Source organism: Melanaphis sacchari, unplaced genomic scaffold (genome assembly GCF_002803265.2).
Source record: "Melanaphis sacchari strain LSU unplaced genomic scaffold, SCAv2.0 Contig8_pilon_pilon, whole genome shotgun sequence".
Classification (NCBI taxonomy): Eukaryota; Metazoa; Arthropoda; class Insecta; order Hemiptera; family Aphididae; genus Melanaphis; species Melanaphis sacchari.
This window is the reverse complement of record NW_020271635.1, coordinates 6030649-6047981: the sequence shown is the minus strand read 5'-3', so window position 1 is coordinate 6047981 and position 17333 is coordinate 6030649. Positions and strand designations below refer to the sequence as shown.

At 28.0% G+C, this 17333-nt stretch overlaps 2 protein-coding genes across 2 annotated transcripts; one reads left to right on the top strand and one right to left on the bottom strand.

Annotated features, from left to right (window-relative positions):
- Window positions 1-3432: 3432 nt before the first annotated feature.
- On the bottom strand, window positions 3433-6955 carry LOC112602728. The gene is made up of 9 exons (XM_025350963.1): window positions 6919-6955; window positions 6625-6847; window positions 6456-6566; window positions 6052-6209; window positions 5776-5968; window positions 4987-5185; window positions 4373-4487; window positions 4020-4313; window positions 3433-3943 (listed from the first exon to the last, which is right to left on the bottom strand). The coding sequence occupies exons 1-9, from the start codon at window positions 6922-6924 to the stop codon at window positions 3479-3481; spliced, it is 1764 nt and encodes a 587-aa protein (XP_025206748.1). The 5' UTR covers window positions 6925-6955; the 3' UTR covers window positions 3433-3478.
- Window positions 6956-10619: 3664 nt separating this feature from the next.
- On the top strand, window positions 10620-17181 carry LOC112602727. Its single transcript, XM_025350962.1, has 7 exons — window positions 10620-10755; window positions 10836-11008; window positions 11080-11360; window positions 11429-11461; window positions 11526-11657; window positions 12715-12989; window positions 14750-17181. Exons 1-7 carry the CDS (start codon window positions 10620-10622, stop codon window positions 15985-15987), a joined length of 2268 nt encoding a protein of 755 aa, XP_025206747.1. The 3' UTR covers window positions 15988-17181.
- The last annotated feature ends 152 nt before the right edge of the window (window positions 17182-17333 follow it).

Below are 17333 nucleotides of genomic sequence, written 5' to 3'. Positions count from 1 at the left end.
CGTAATTTCGATATTAATTATATAGCATCTACAAACAAAAACAGATTGGTTATTGTGATAAATTGACCTCAGTGTGTTATAAATTTACTAGAATAACAAATCAATATGTAAATTATGTGGTTCCAGAAATTCTTGTTTTTACAATCAGTGAGCAGTGGTCCATATGAATTTATGCTTAATAAATTACACCTGATCTTTAAATATAAATTTTAAGCTGGGCTAGGTTAATTTAACGGCCATCGAGGTCAAAGAGAGTTATTATTATTGTAAACAAACACGTCTTCAAAAATATTACAATGTTAGCAATAATAACAGCAAAAAATAAGTTTTATGAATTACACAGATTCAAATATATAAGTATATAATAACATTTTTATTATAAGACTCTCCCGAGAGATAAGAAAATGACAAATACAGATAAAGTCGTTTCAATGAAAAAAAAAATGAAAAAAAAATGTATAGCAAGACTATATATAAAATTAAAAAACAATTATTCAGTTCGAATAATATGATTATATTTTAAAACAAAGTTGATGATTATTATTCAAAATTTTAAATTATATCAGATCGTATTAGTATATACTTCATATTATTAAGTAGCTAGTAGGTATATAATGTGTACTTTTGATATACCTAGTACCTATCTATATTTTCTATAATGAAAATAAAGGAAAATAATTATAGGTTCCACGCTCCCCTAACACTCGAATCTTAGGTAGATGAATACATTCAATTTATACCCGTGTCTTTTTCAGTCTGTTTTGTCGATTATATTGTTGGAATTTTATTTACTAATCTTCGATAAAACTCTCATATTAAAAATAAACTATATATAATATGTGTATTGGTATGTGTAAATCAGTATCGATGATAAATTATAATAGGTTTATAACAAACATTAATTTTACTAACTTTTTAAAATAATACAGCACGATAGTGTACAATTTGTAAGTCGAACGTACGATGTTAAAATTACCAAAAAATTAGCATTTTCTACCCCAAATATACAACCTTGAATTATATATAATCGTATTTAAGGGCTTAGACCAATATTAGTCGGTAACGCGATTCAAAATACTTGATTACTCTTAAAAATAAACATAGGTAAATATTTATAATATAGTTTATTAAGAACTAAGAAGTATGGTTTTAATTTTGATGTACACAAAATTAAAATGTGATTATCATAATTTATTTTCAAGAATTTTTTTTTATTATATAAAGCGAAAGCCCAATATCAACTTTTTGATTAAATATATTAAAACATAAAATTATGCTACAAGATAAATATTTTAAATAAATATATAATACGATACAACATAATATTATGTATTATTGTTGCTACCCTTTATAAAATTATAAGCTTTGTACATTTTCTTATCTAATTTTTCGAATTATTATATTAATAAAGTATATTTTTGAATTAAACTTATACACACGGGAAATAAATTATGTATATTATTGGGTTATTTCTATGAGTGTATATAAATCATAAGTCATTAATCTTCTTCTTAATTAATTATATTTTTGACACATAGTAATACAATTATATGATTATGTTGTACTCTGTATTATTTGAAAAATGTTTTAATTTTTAATCCGAAATCGTAACTTTTACATTCAACTTTATATATTTATATAATAATGAGTACACACTATTAAATAAATAAATTTAATACAATATGTGATATGAATCAGTATATCATGTCATGGACCGTGGTAAATTGTACTTCATAATTGTTTTAATATCTAAAATATAGTTTTGTGTAATTCAACTATTAATAGTAATTACTAAATAGTTAAGTTAAATATCTTAATGGATCGCAATATTAAGTTAATAATTATTTATTAGATCAGCTGTGATAACCAACTAGTTATTAGATTATACTCGAGTTCCGTTTAAAAAAAAAAAAAAATGTTTAACGCTCGTAGACTAAAACAAAAAGTAAAGTTGATTATTTATATGCATATAGTTATTATACGGTATATTCAATTATAAAGGTAACTTAAATAATTTAAATGTATGTCTTTAAAATTTATATTATTATCAAATTAGTAAATTTTGAAAAATTCAAACTATTTACTTACTTTAACTCGCTTCCGCTAATTGTTTTAAATTTTAATTTTATCTCTTCTCTTTTTAAGTATGAACTATTTTTTTTTTTTTTTAATAATTGTATTCTACCTTAAAAATTATTTAGAGCTAGTTTAATTCCGAAAATCATATAAAATTGCATGAAATTCGTAAAATTGTAAGTAGACTGTTAAAAACATGATAAATACACGTATAATTTGCAACTATAAATTACTTTCTATCAATCAATGCTTAAGATAGAAAAAAATGTATAAGTTAGTTTTAAAAAAAAAGTAATGTTATTCAAATAGATTAGAACATGTGTACAAAGTTTGAAGTTCTGATTTAAAAAAAAATTTTGTTTGCTGCGCATGCATAAAAAAAGGTTAAAAATTTTAATTTTTCAAAATTGAGTAAACGAATATTTTATGTGGTGAAAAATATAAATCAAAATTTAAGGCTATGCGTTCAAAGTATTTTGTATTACCAGAATTATATTGTAAACATTATACATTACTTTTGTCTCTTTATTGTTAGTTATCAAGCAATTTACATTTATAAATCAGTTTTCGATGCCCCGGGTAATTAATATATTTAATAAAACATATTTATCAAACACTAATCTTGAAGCTTCACGTAAGTACCCACCATAAAATGGTATAACAAAAAATGTAAACTAGGAAATCTGCAACATGACTTTCCATCAAACCGAGGTCAATTTGCTTTCAAAATTCCTCCCGGCTACTCTACACTAATCGATATAAATCAACATGTTTTTTCAGAAATAAAGATCCTACTTCGTATGTCAGCAATTTCAAATTCTCCTACTGAATAACGTTTTCGTCCTTGTATGAATGCTTGATATTTTTCTTCTGTAGGTGCTCACTTTAAACCAAGTATATTATTTTATGGCTCCAAGGATTCCAGGAAATAATAACTTAATACATGTGTATAGGTAGATAAATTCTTTTCTTATAGTTAAATAGAAGTCTAAGAATCTATTTCTAGTAAATTTAATGTAGAAAGTACTCTCATGTTAAGTTACTATTTAATCTATAGGGCATAGATATAGTATAAATTTAAGTATTACAGAATTTTACCTATACATCAAATAAAAATAAGTTATTGCTTAACCATATTACTGCAAATTTAATAATAAACCAAGTCAATATCCAAACTATGGTTTTGACTACATTTCACATATTAAATTAATATATTGAGATTAAGAGTGTTAAAGTTTTTAAATAATATTAAGCTAATTATAGTAAAATTTCTGTATAAACTACTGGTACTTACTTATATTTAATAATTAATGCATAATATTCATATTATTTAATAAATAAATATACATATATAAATACGCATAATAAAGAATAGGTATTATATTATAACAAATGCATTATCTTAACGTGATCGTGTACTTATAATTGAACTGACTCTGCTTAATCGTCTACTTGTTACAGAACTCGTTCTTCTAGGTTTTTGTACCTTCGCCGCCTTATTCCTTCTCCTATTGGATGATTCGTCATTGCCTTGTTTGAACTTGAAAATGTTATATAGTATGCGCATGGTCACTATCATAAATATAAGGAAACCAAAACCTATACACAACATTACAACCATTCCTCGGTAAGTAGATTTTGTGTTTAGATTTTTTTCTACGCTGGGTAAAAACTGCCATATTGGAGACCAGTCATCTTCTTTTACATCAGTTGCATCTTCTACCGATGTGGTTGTAGCAGTTTTGGTTTGTTTGATCTTCTGTAATTGACAAAAGGCCGAACGGTTAGATCTATTTGAACGTATTGAGGCCGGTAAAAACACATTTTTCATGAAACTCAATCTATCACCATTTGTTATTGTAGCGATCTGTAATAATTATTTCTAATTCATTTTTAACGAAATAGTAAAATATTGTTTTTTATATTAATGGCACTTGTATTACCAAATCAAACTGTCTTGTGACCGTGTTCCACATATATGTACTGACATGATGTGGTATTTCCATTTGAAATCTAACTCTTTTTGGTCCTTCTGGTCCATTCATTATTATCGATTGTGTCCTTAATAGTGATGCCCATTCCGTCGATGGCATTGATTGAAGATTGCGGCAAATCCCTGAAGAATCTAAATTATACTTACACTTTTGGTCTAATGACATTTTCAATGCATTTGCGAATAAATGCACTGCATATGTTATTGGGATAACAGTTGAATCCAATTCATCTTCAAGTGAATCCTAAAATTATATATTTTTTAATCAACTTGAAGTATATAATTTTGAATTATTTTTCATACTAAACACATTAAATTATGAATGCAACTTCTTTTATATGTTCTGGTTTGTTCGTGGTAATTAATTAACAAAGAGTCGTTAAAATACTGTTTGATATCATTTTTCACTGCAAATTCTCTGTAAATAATTAATGATTAATATAATTTACATATACTAAAAAGTAAAAATGCCCAAAATAATACAATAATATAAAATCTATGTGCATAAAAATGAATCTCTATTTCCCGTGGACATGGCATCACCTGTGAACGGCTGGATCGATTTCGCTAATTATTTTTTTATTGTGTTTGTTATTGTCAGGAGAAGATTTTTATAGAAGAAAAAAAATTAAGAAAATTGCGCAGAAATTTAGTTTTATACTTATACACAAAATAAAAAAATACAAAACTTTGTCATATAAATCAAGTTTTTCAACCTCAAATTTTTTTATAAAACAGTCAAATTCCTTCAGGGCAAGACCGAGTAATTCGACTAGTAGATTATATATACATATTTATATATGATATATACTAATTAATCTAATATAAAAAAATATTAATCACAATACAGTATTTTTTTTAATTATTTATTCTTTTTTTTTTATATACAAATAAGTATGTAAAATAAAAGTACTTACGTGGCTTCTTGCATAAATATAATTTTCATTGAATCGGACCTTGGAAAATCCCATAACTTTAAACCAACAGAAATTATATAAATGACAAATGGACATTTTTGAGAATTAGCACTGTTTGATAGGATCTTCAACAAAGGCTTTAGAGCTTCTGGCTTTTCAACAAGTATAAGTATACCATCAACTGATGAATGAACTTGACCTAAATATTTAGTACAGATATACTTATTGTATATAACCACTATTTAATGAATATAGATAGCAAAATTATAAGGGATCAATAAAAAATTGTTTTCATAAATGTATGACCTAAAGAATACTTAGTAGATAAAAAAACTAAAATTATAAGTTTCATATTTTTAAAATGTTTTAGGTAAAAAAATTATTATATTGTTAAATTAATGACAATTTAATAATGTATAAAATACGAAAAAAAAATTATATTTACAAGTAGGTAATTACTAATAATTTTAGATATTTTTATTGTAGCTAGTTAAAATTTTATAATATTATATTATAATCAATATATTTACTATATAATGATTTCTTGATTATGGAAATTAAAAATGCTAATATTATAAATTTTTGTGATAAAATTGTTTTTTTCACTAATTCCTTCTCTAACCGTATATTTAACTCGGTTTGTTTTCATTATGAAAATAAAAAACTACTAACTATTAAAAGCTTGAAAAACATTTTAGAATTGTTGATTATATTATTATATTTATACGTTCACATTTTTATGTGCGTATCTAAAATCTATTAAAAACTACAATATTACAAAAATCATACTTTCAACTATTTCTTTGTAAATTGTAGTATACCCATTTTCCGATTTAGGTAACATAATTGGTTTTCCTACTGGACAGATTTTTCCATCTGACAAATCCACAAGTATATCTAATAAATTAGTAGTTTGAATGGAATCTTCTATTACTGATACATAATTTTCCCATCCTAAATTACTTAACATTGTAAGAATGGCCTGTTTATTAAAACAAATTAATTCGACCAATATTAATATTTATTTTATAATATTCTAAACAAAATATATGATATTTTTATTACTTTTGCTCTAATTCCAGTCTGGTCTGCTCCAATAAAAAAAACATTTGCAGGTTTTTCTTTCAGGTCAATTTTGTATGGCAAAACATGAGTTTTGTTTAGTAAAAATGTTATTTTATGTACATTAATAAATGATTCTAAATCGTCTGGTCCTATGTATCCTAAATTATTAAATTTAATATAATGTTTTGGTATTGTATAGAATCGTAATGTAAGATAGTCCTGTATAGAATAGTAATGTCATTTCGAGATTTTCTAAAATATATAGGGAAAATAATGGCAGATCCGATAATTATGTAAGTAGTTATTATCTTGAAAACCACTTGTTTTGATCGTTAATCACTATAGATCTGCCTTAACCAAATAACATCACTGTTCTAAAGTAAAATGACATGTTAGTATCAAACCTAAAAATAATGGAGATTTAATGCATGTTTGATCGTCAACAGAAACCAATCCTTTCATAGTGGCTTTTACAGCTCTATTTGAATTAGAACAAGTGTCCAAAATCTGTAAGTCTAACAATTCAAATATTTAAAAAACAAATTAATAATACTTATCAATAATTTTACTCACTGATTTTTAAGTTTCCATATTTACTAAGATCTGCATTTACTTTACTGAGTCCGTACTCCAAAGCAGCCAACTGTTGTAAACCTCTAATTTGTGTCTCAGAACAGTCGTCGCCGGAATGCAATGGTAAAAGTGCACTTAATACCGCATAGTCTTTAATACTTGTTTGATTGGTACATATTGGTAATGCAACCAATCCCTTTAATAAAAATATAAACCACCAAATCTGAAATAAATAAACATTTAAGTGATTAATAAAAATTCATATCCAACAATTTGAATCGTTTGTACGCATACAATCATTATTTCTTATTATATTATTATTATCTTCAAGTTTTTGTTTATTTATTCTTATAAAACAAACAATGTTTCCACTATAACAACATTTCTATTAAAATATTCATCATATACGTGACTCCCGTATGAAAAGAAAGAAAGGAGTGTATTTCGGGGGGTAATTTACAACGATGTTCTACATTGCAAATTGGATTGTTCATTTGTAATCGTATTAGTATTTGGCTTCTCAGTGCCCTTCGTATAAATAGATCAATATCAAAAGTTAATGATACAATTTGAGTGTTAAAAAGTAAGTTTATTTTGTTAGTAAACTGGTATACTATAATTCGGTTAAGATTATATGAGTACTAACCGCTCCAGACTCATATTATTAATAGTTAATAATATAATATTTCTTACAGCACGATTTTAAATATTATATCCATTATATTGTTATGAACATAAAGTTTATTTTTTGAGTATTGAAAACAATTTAATATTCTGTTAATTTCATGTTTTTTTTTAACTTTCCTAAAAATGGCTGTATTCCGCACTTTATGATTTGCAAATTTATCGCTTAGGTTCCAATTCATTACTTTACTCTAGTCGCCGCTAACCTGGGCCGGTTTAAGAAGTGTGGAGATTTTGATCAATCCTTAGATCCTAAGTAATGGTTATTACTTTTTCGAATATATGTATTAAAATTGAGTGCAAAAAAATACTTTAATCAAAAGTATGGTTGAAAACATTTAATTATCTTAAAATAATCAACATAAAAAATAAATAATAAAATAAAATAACAACAGTTAATTTTACTAAATTATATATTTAGTTTATACAAAAACTTTTGAGATTTTGTTGCTACAAATTTTCCAACCACTTGAGATAAATCTAATGATCTATATATCTATGTCTCTTTCAATACTTGTAAGTGCAAGGCCTGATAATCAACTTTGTGTCATCAAAGTTCGTAATATGTTTTTTATTAATTTCATTTAAAAAAATGATCGTTCTTCTATAAAGGTCAAATACATACATGCAACGCTATTTTTATATTAAAAAAAATACACTGTAGATTATTTGAAAATATCTTTTTCCATTTTATGTCCATTTCTTATTTTTTATTTTATTACATTAAAAATTCTGGTAAAACTGTTCACTATTTTACAGGTGTATAAGATACTATTACTATAGTTAAAATATTGACGTAAACATTAAATCCTTTAAAAATCTGATCGTTATTACCAAAACAAGTTTTTTGTCTCTCCTGTAAAATTTTGAATTTCGAATTTCTGGAGATGTTCCCTTTTTGTCAATAAAACTATATAAAACATTTCCTATATTGTTCATTATAATTGGACGTTAATAAAAAAATCACTTTGTGAAGACGCTCATTTTGTAGTGGCCCGAGACCCCCTATTCTCCCCAAAATTCAGCTTTGCTACTAACTATAACTAAACACGATTATATTTCTTGTCTCATTTACATATACATATATATTTATAACGTCGAAAACTTATTTATATTATAATATGTGTGAAAAGGATTATTTTTTTTACTTGCAAAAATACTATCCAATTATTTACCATTACATATTTACAAAAGTATTATACGATTATGGAACAGTCTAACTAGTGATAATAAACTGTTATTTACCAACATTTTTAAACGAATTTAACAGATATTTACCAACAATTCATAATTTTGTTAGGATTTATCTCTCTTGAATATTTAACTATTCTATAACTAAAAATATTTATCTCAAATTAGTTATTGTTTTTAAGGAATAAAAGAATACATGAAATTATACTCTATTCCCCCTTATCGTATATAATATAATTTATAATTAATTACAATAGAAATCATATGTTTAAATGAAATTATGAATTTTAGGAAATTTCAAATTATTAAATTATTGATATTTTTAAACTATATGTAACAGGTGTTACTTGTAATAAACGGCTGCAACAAGATAGCGCACTTTTTCTATTTTTGGCCCGATATTTACAAGACAGTTGCGCTGATGTTCGTTTATCCCGCCATTATTCTTAGAATATTCAATACTTAAATTATATAAATCTCTTATGCCGAAGAATTTATTCCAAATTTAAAAGGTCATAATAAGTATAATTTTTTTTTTTTTTATGGTAGGTATTTAATTTTAATTAAAGTAGTAAAATAAATAATAATAAATAATACAAACAGAAATTAAAAAATAATAAAACATTGTGTACCTACTGGCTACTATACATAGAATACATACATAAACACATTTATATAAGCATATTGTTTATGTTATAAGATAATCTTATTAAATTGTTAAAACTTAATCAAGTTAATTTATTTCTTTGATTAATTGAATAGGTATATAATAAATAGAGGTTTTAGGGATTTCATGCTTTAAATAACCTTAAAATATGTATGCATTTATGCCCTTAAAAATATTTTATTTTTTACTAAAAATTCAAAAATTATTAAATAAAGTATTTTTAATTTAATTTTCACAGCAAAAAAATGTATTTATTATAGAATATTATAATAACTATATTAACGTTAGACGAAAATATATAATGCGATACTAACAGACAAATTGTTATTAACTAACCATATTCAGCGTACGTATTCCTTATGACTAGGGCCAGGAAGTTCTTGTATTTGCATATTTTTACTGAATGCATCAAAAAGTCGCTGGATGAGCAAAACAAATTTGAATTGCAACCTAACAAGTTCAAAATAATCTCTAATTTGCATATTTTTATTTTGATGTTTTTACATAAATATGCATATTTTAAAATAAAATTGCATTTTATTGTATTTACTTATGATTTATTTATTTTATTAATATTTCATGAAAATATTGCCAAATGAAATAAACCTGTTTAAAATTATAAGTAGTACATAATTTAATATTATGTAATTAGTAATTTATATCCTGATAGGCGATAAGCACATTAAACTTCTGGCTAAATTTAATTACACCTTAATTCCTAGTTGTAAATTTTAATTTTTGAAGTAAATACAACATATATCATATTAATTAAATTGTGCATGTTTTTCCTATACATGTTTTGACAGTTATAACTTATAAGTAAATGAACTTACAAGCCCTAATTATGATACATCAAAAATAAATGTTATATACATAATGCTTTTTTCCCATTCCCAAATCAATTGTATAATATTTAAAAAAAAAGATAAGGTAAAAACAAATTATTTTAAAAATAAAGTTAACCTCCTAATCATTTTTTGGTTAATTTTAATTAAAATATTTTCATAGAATAAGAACATAGTGAGGATAGGATCCAGTAGGTATACAGAGTAACTTATCTGGGCCATATTGATGAAAAACCATCACCTAGTTTCATATCAATTATCATAGCAATTAATATCTCTTATTTAAACTATATATTCATGTTTTTTAACACAACTAAATATCTGGCACTGACACAAAAAAATCTTGGACTATAGTTCTCAAAATGTTATATTATCTTGCCACAGAATATAATAAACATGAATATTTTACTAGTTTCATTGAGTTCGTAGGCACATAGCTCATATTTATACAATTTATATGTTTCTTATTTAACGTATTTTTTTTTCAAAATTACTCGTGGCTACTAATAAAAAAAACAACAAATAGCTCAAGAACATAAATACAACAAATCTATTCTATTCATTTTATTTCATAAATTAATAAATTTCAATTTCAATTTAATTTTAAAATGAAAACTCGTACTGAATGTTCACCAAGAATTATAAAAAGGACAAACATAAAGCAACAGACAGATGATGCGACTAAGTATGATTTTTACCGACAAATTAACCATCTATCTATAATGAGGCTAGATAATGAAACAGGTATTGTAAAGAAAAATAGTATTAATATAAGAAGTATCTACATTGAAAATATAGTAAATATGTAATATGTTTTTCTCTAGATAAATTGAATTATTCTTCGTGGTTAACTCGATTAGATAATGAAAATACAGCTTTAAAAATGCATCTCATAAAAATTTTATTTATATCATTAAGAAGTGATCGATCATTTCAAATGTTTTTAAAACCTCCACCCGATGATTTTAATGATTTAGAATTGATGTCTGATAATACAGTAAAATGCTCACCTTTTTTCATTTATTTAATCAATTAATTTAATATTTGCTATATATTATGCATAAATAGATGGATATGATTAAATTCTTACAAGATAATAATATTACTGATGAACCGTTAACCAACGAGGATAACAGAAAAGAAATTAAACACAAACGTTCAGCAGCTGTAGCTACAGATATGCGTTCTTATACAACAATTAAAACTTCACCTTACTTTGTGCAATCGTTTTATGTTAGGTCGGACTTCCCAATTTATACGTGGTATAATCCAACGTCTATTAAATTGCCGAGTAATTTTGATCATAACCAATGGGAACTATACTTAAATCGCTTTCAAATTTTAACCGAGTATGTCTTTTATTGAAATTTTTACACTACATAAATTCGTTAACTAACTAAAAATTTTAATTTTTCAGAAGTAAACATTTCAACAGTAAACACAGAAACCAGTAATTATAATCGAATTAAAATAATGTATTAAGTATTTAAATTTCAATGTTTTTTTCTTTGTAGATGTGATGATATTATTCCAATTGACCAAGTATCAAAAGTAGTTGCAACCTCTTTTAGTTGGCATCCGTATAGTATTTTAAGTAATGAAGTTAATAGACCCAAACGAACACCAGGCTATATTGAAATTGATGTGTAAGTAATCCAGATAAGTATTAGATTCCGAGCTCAGCGTCTGATTTAAGAATGATGTATTTTTCTTTTATATATATGTAGCTATTATATGTACTAATATATTATGTATACATAATAAGTAGTTGAAAAATGCTTCAAATCCCAACTTTTATAATATGTAGTTTAAAATTCGTTTTTATTTATTTATAAAACTTAAAAATGAATTACCCTAGATATTTGAAATGTTCATCGGAAGTTTATATGATCATTTTTTATACATAATTTAATTTTTTATCCATTTTAATGTCCTTTAAGCTATTTATAAAGATTTAAAAATCTCTATTTTTTTAGTTTTTCTTTTATAAATATCGATAAAAAATTATTTACTGAGTAAAAATATTTAAAAATTTAGTACATGGTTCCTCATTAGTTGTTTATTTAGCAATTAAAAAATACGGACAATTTATCGTCTACAATATTTTTTCATAAATGTTTAAGCTAAATTAAAAAAACTAACCTAACCTAACCTAAAATTCACGAAAAGATTTAAAAATTGTTTTACAGTTAAAAATTTATAAAATGTGCAATTGTTATAATTCAGATTTGACAATTTATTGCAATGTTAATAAATAATAAGTAATTACCAAGGTCATAAATTCAAAAAAATATGTTATCATAATTATTTTTTATAGACATTATAAATTAAAATTTGGACGAAATCACATATTTAAACTATGAATAACGATAATCATTACTTTGTTATAATTAAAAAACATTATTCGTTGGAACGATAACATTTTAAAATGCAATGTTTACGAGAAAAACTAATTCATCCTACTGTGTTATAAATAGAAAAAAAATTACTTTAATAGCAATATCAAAAAATAATCAATTTCTGCTCAAAATTGTTTTTTTTTTTTGTGTGTACGTATAAAATGGTGTTATCATTGAATTCAAATTTAAGACATCCTTCACAATGACCCACTTTACAACTACTGTACCTACAGTAGAGTAATACCCACTTGTCTTTTTTTTTTTTTTTTAATTTTGAAATTTATATTTATTTTTTGTTTTTCAGAAATATAACAAACCAACAGTGCAACCAACAGCAAATCGACGATGCTGCATTAGCAATAGTGTCTTGTAAAATATTTCCTGGTAACAAGATTTTAGATCCAAAACTGTACTCTACTACACTAATTCCGGATGCAAAATTTATTTTTAAAATGACTGGTGTAACACTAGTTAATTATTCCAACCTTCAGTCAAAAAAAGATGAGCAGCAACCAAGTGCTTGCAAGTTAAGACAAAAAAAACAGATTTCAAAAAACAGCTGTGAAACTTCACATGACGGTACACTATGTCAGGGGTCAGCAACCTCTTTGGTGTCAAGGGCCAAAAAATAAAAATACATTTTTTTACGGCCCATAATTCGAATACACCTTATTTTATTTTAACAAAAGATTATAATTAAATCAAATTGAATTTATTTAAGTTCGTCACTGTTTGATATATTAATTATCGAGGTATCTACAAACAAAATTAGAATAATAATAATATAATATAACATATGGGCTCGACCATTTGAAATAAATAAAAGTTAATGTAATTTTTGAATTTGAATAGCATCAATAAGTTTATTGATAAAAAGTTTGATTTCCTATGTAGAAATTCTCAATACACCGTTTAAGTGACTATCGCCAAGCATGTTTGTTTTTTCAATATTTCGTTAATGAAAAACTTTGCTCGCAAATATTCGTGATTTCAAACACGGTCAACATTTTTTTAGCAAATTAAAATATTTTGTTAAATTTTGTTTCACGGAGACTCGAATAAAACAGAATTAAGTTATAGCCGTCACGAAAAGCGATTTTAAGACATTCGTTACTTTGCAACTCAATAATTTCCATTAGTAAACAACTTTCAACGTCACCAATATCAACTACAAACCGGTCTAGAAATAATTTAATTTTGAAGTCAATATGCTTGTAAAATAATTTTAACTTACTGAAAATGATTTAATATCATAATATATATCTGGTAGTAATTTTTCTTTTCTTTGTAATTTTACTTTTAGTCCATTTAAAAATGTGCTTATATCAGTTAAAAAAGCAAAGTCAAGTAACCATTTGTTATCAGATAATAATTGGGGAATATTTTTTCTTTTTTTTTCATAAATATATTTATTTCCTCCCTAAAATATTTTAAAGCTGAACTCCTTTTTAAGTAACGAACTTCCGTCAAATAAATAACATTACCATATTCAACTTTAATTTCTTTCGAAAATTGTTGGAATTATCGATAAGTCGGCCCATTTTTTTAGTGTATAGTTTATTGGTGATACAATTGTATATCCATGACATTTTTGCAAGCCAAGACTTTCCATCATAATTATTCCTCTTAGTATATGGTACTATAAAAAAACCATAAAATTTCTAATTTATTATCAATAATTTTAGTCTTGGTCCTCCCAACAAAACCTTTATTTATTCCACTTATATTTTTCCTCCATCAGTAGTAATATTTGTTAAAGTTTTTTTTATATATGTCTTTTACCTAATCGGCAATACACCTACTACCTGGAAACACCGTGAAGTAATATTTCAGTTGGCAGAATATATCTTCACCTGTTTTAGTACCTTTTATATAACATATATGTACTAACTCTTCATAAATATAAAACTCCTCGCCTATATCACTTATAAGTATTAAAATTTGATTTGTGTTAGAAATATCTGTGCTCTCGTCAAAAACTATCAAAAAACAATCCAATGACGGTGTGATATTATCTTTTAATTGTGAAAATAAATTGTTTCTCAATTCCTCAGTTCGCCTCACACTGCACGTCCGGAGTCGACAGACAGAAAGACAGAATTCTTTAAATAGTTTTAATTGTTTCCAGACACACTTCATATACGGTGCACTTCGACTAACGTGCATTTTTTAAAAAGTTCAATATCAGTAAAAGGGCTACTTTTATTTTTTTGCCAACGTTTCAGCAACTACATATAACTCGTTCGTACCAGGCGACTCGTTACGTGTGTTATGAAATTTGAAAATATTTTGCTAGTTACTTGTAGAGATGTTCAAAAATGTTTTATTTTGTTTTTCAGCAATTCTGGAACAACAGCCACCACCAACGCGGATCGACATTTCGGAGTTGACGTGTTCGAACAGGAGTGTCACTACTCGTGGTCAGTCTGCAGAACCCAACGATAACAGATTCGACGCATCGGCCGCCGGCTGTGATCCAGACGTCAGTTTTGACGTTTCCGCGTTTTCAGACAGGCGCGTTACAGAAGACCGGTCCGGGTTCCTGACGCCCGAGAGGATGGTCGACGATCGTCCAACGATAAAACATACACCGCCGTCACCACAATCGCTGCCGTCACAGCCGTCACCGCCGTCACCACATTTACCGCCGTCACCACAATCGCTGCCGTCACCGCCGTCGCCGCTGCCGGCATCAACGCCGTCACCGCCGTCACCACATTCACCGCCGTCACCACAATCGCCGCCGTCACCACAATCGCCGCCGTCACTACAATCCCTGCCGTCACAGCCGTCACCGGCATCACCGGCATCATCGCCGTCGACCGCGGCCAACGCCGACGACGTTTGCGCATCCGCCGCCGACTGGGATCCAGACGTCAGCAGCTATTCCGCGTTTTCGGACAGGCGCATTACAGAAGACCGGTCTCGGTTTATGACGTCCGAGAGGACGGTCGACGACCTTCCCGCGGTAATAACGCGCGCACCGCCGTCGCCGGCCAACGATTTTCGCGCCGACGACGACGCTGACCTATCGGACGCCAGTTCCGCGGCGCCGAGCGATTGGTCCGCCGAGACGGGACCCGATCGATGTAACTCGAGTATCATGCAGACCGGCCGATTCCGCCGGGACTACGACAGTTCGGGTTCGCTGTCCACGCTGACTTCGGCCGACAGTTCGATCGAAATGCGGTTAGCCGCGCGTCGCGCTCCCGACCAATACGTGAACTACGATCGTCGGACGGACAATTATTTAGCGATGAACAACTGCAGCGATCGATATCCGCCCGAGGGCGGCATGACGCTGGGCGCGAGCCACGACTTCAGCTTCCAGGACGACTTCAACCGTAGCCCCGACGAACACGCGGCCGCCGACGCCTGGCCGCCCGCTTACGATCTCGTCGAAGACGTGAGCATGCCGGGCTCGGCGGTCATCGGCCCCTGGTCGTTGTCGAGAAGCGGCCAAGCTACTGGATTTGGCGACTCCAGAGTTTCGGATCGGTACCATACGTCTTGTTCGGAGAGTGATTTCGCGTCGGGACCGGACGACTACGACGATTGCCCGAACAACTTCGAGTGATCCGAAACGAATGACGACCACGACGGGCGGCGCGCTCGTTCAGTAACAGCGGTTGCGATTAGTGTTCGAAAAATAAACGAAATTTAACCGTTGGAAATTGTGTTCGTCTCGTGTTTTACGAACGTCGCGGCGCGTGTTCGATAGCCGCGTAATATTATATCAGTGCGCGTCGTACGTAAATGTCGTTTAGAACATTTAGACGGCTAATGCAAATAATTGTTTACGTTTCCGAAATTCGTCGACGTTCCTGCAGAATTCGTACAGTTATTATTATAGTGACATAAATCGAACACGAAAAAATATGTATCACGAACAACAAAAAATACCTTCAGATTTTACCAAAATCTATCAATAACGCACACGCGACACTATACCTATTAACCAATTAGAAACTAAAACAAATATCGATTAAGGGGCTCCAGCGATCGTATTTTTAGGAGTAGTACTTAGGCAATTTATTTGACATGAACATTTTGACTATTACTATATGTTAGTAGTAAATGAACATAAGTGTGTGTAATCTGTTATCGCTTTTATCATTTTTTCGATACTTGATGACAATTCTACATAATATAAGTGAAATTAGTTTTTTCAAAACATTTAATCCCATCTAGGAATGTTTCCAGATACTTTATTAAGAGAGAACGGCTAAATCATTATATTCATAATAATATCATACCTGCACCATAGTATTTTTTATTGTTATAGTTTATTTATACTTCAGGGTATAGATAATAAATACATACATACCCCTAACTACACAGGTAGGTAAGTACTTGTATGTGTCTATAATAGTTAATGGTACCTATGGTATGTTTTATTGAGTAATTTTATTTTTAATAAAATACAATTTTTTAGAAACATGAGTTTGGGGGGAGGGGAGGTCTCTTGAGCGGTCTCCGACCCCTTCAAATGCATACCATTTGTTAAAATGTCTTTTTTGCACCATACTGAAATTAGATCATTATCTACTTTTTACTTAAGTGTAATTCGATCATTAACTTTTTTTAATACTAGTGTAATGTAACTAAAATAAGTGTTATATTTGACCATACGTATTTTCTGAATTAACATTTAGTACTCAAACGTTTCAAATAGCCAATTTTAAAATGTATGTATATAATGTAGGTACATGAAAGTCATGGTCAGATAATGAACCATCATATTGTCATAAATAAAATGTACATTTATCAAAAAAATGACCTAAAAATAATTTGTTAAAATATTATTTACTTCAAATTAGTTGAAACAAATATTTAGTAGCTTGAAAAAAATCATATCAAGCAATCCAATAATTAATAGCATTTGAAATATAAATTCGATTTACCTATTACATATTTTTATAT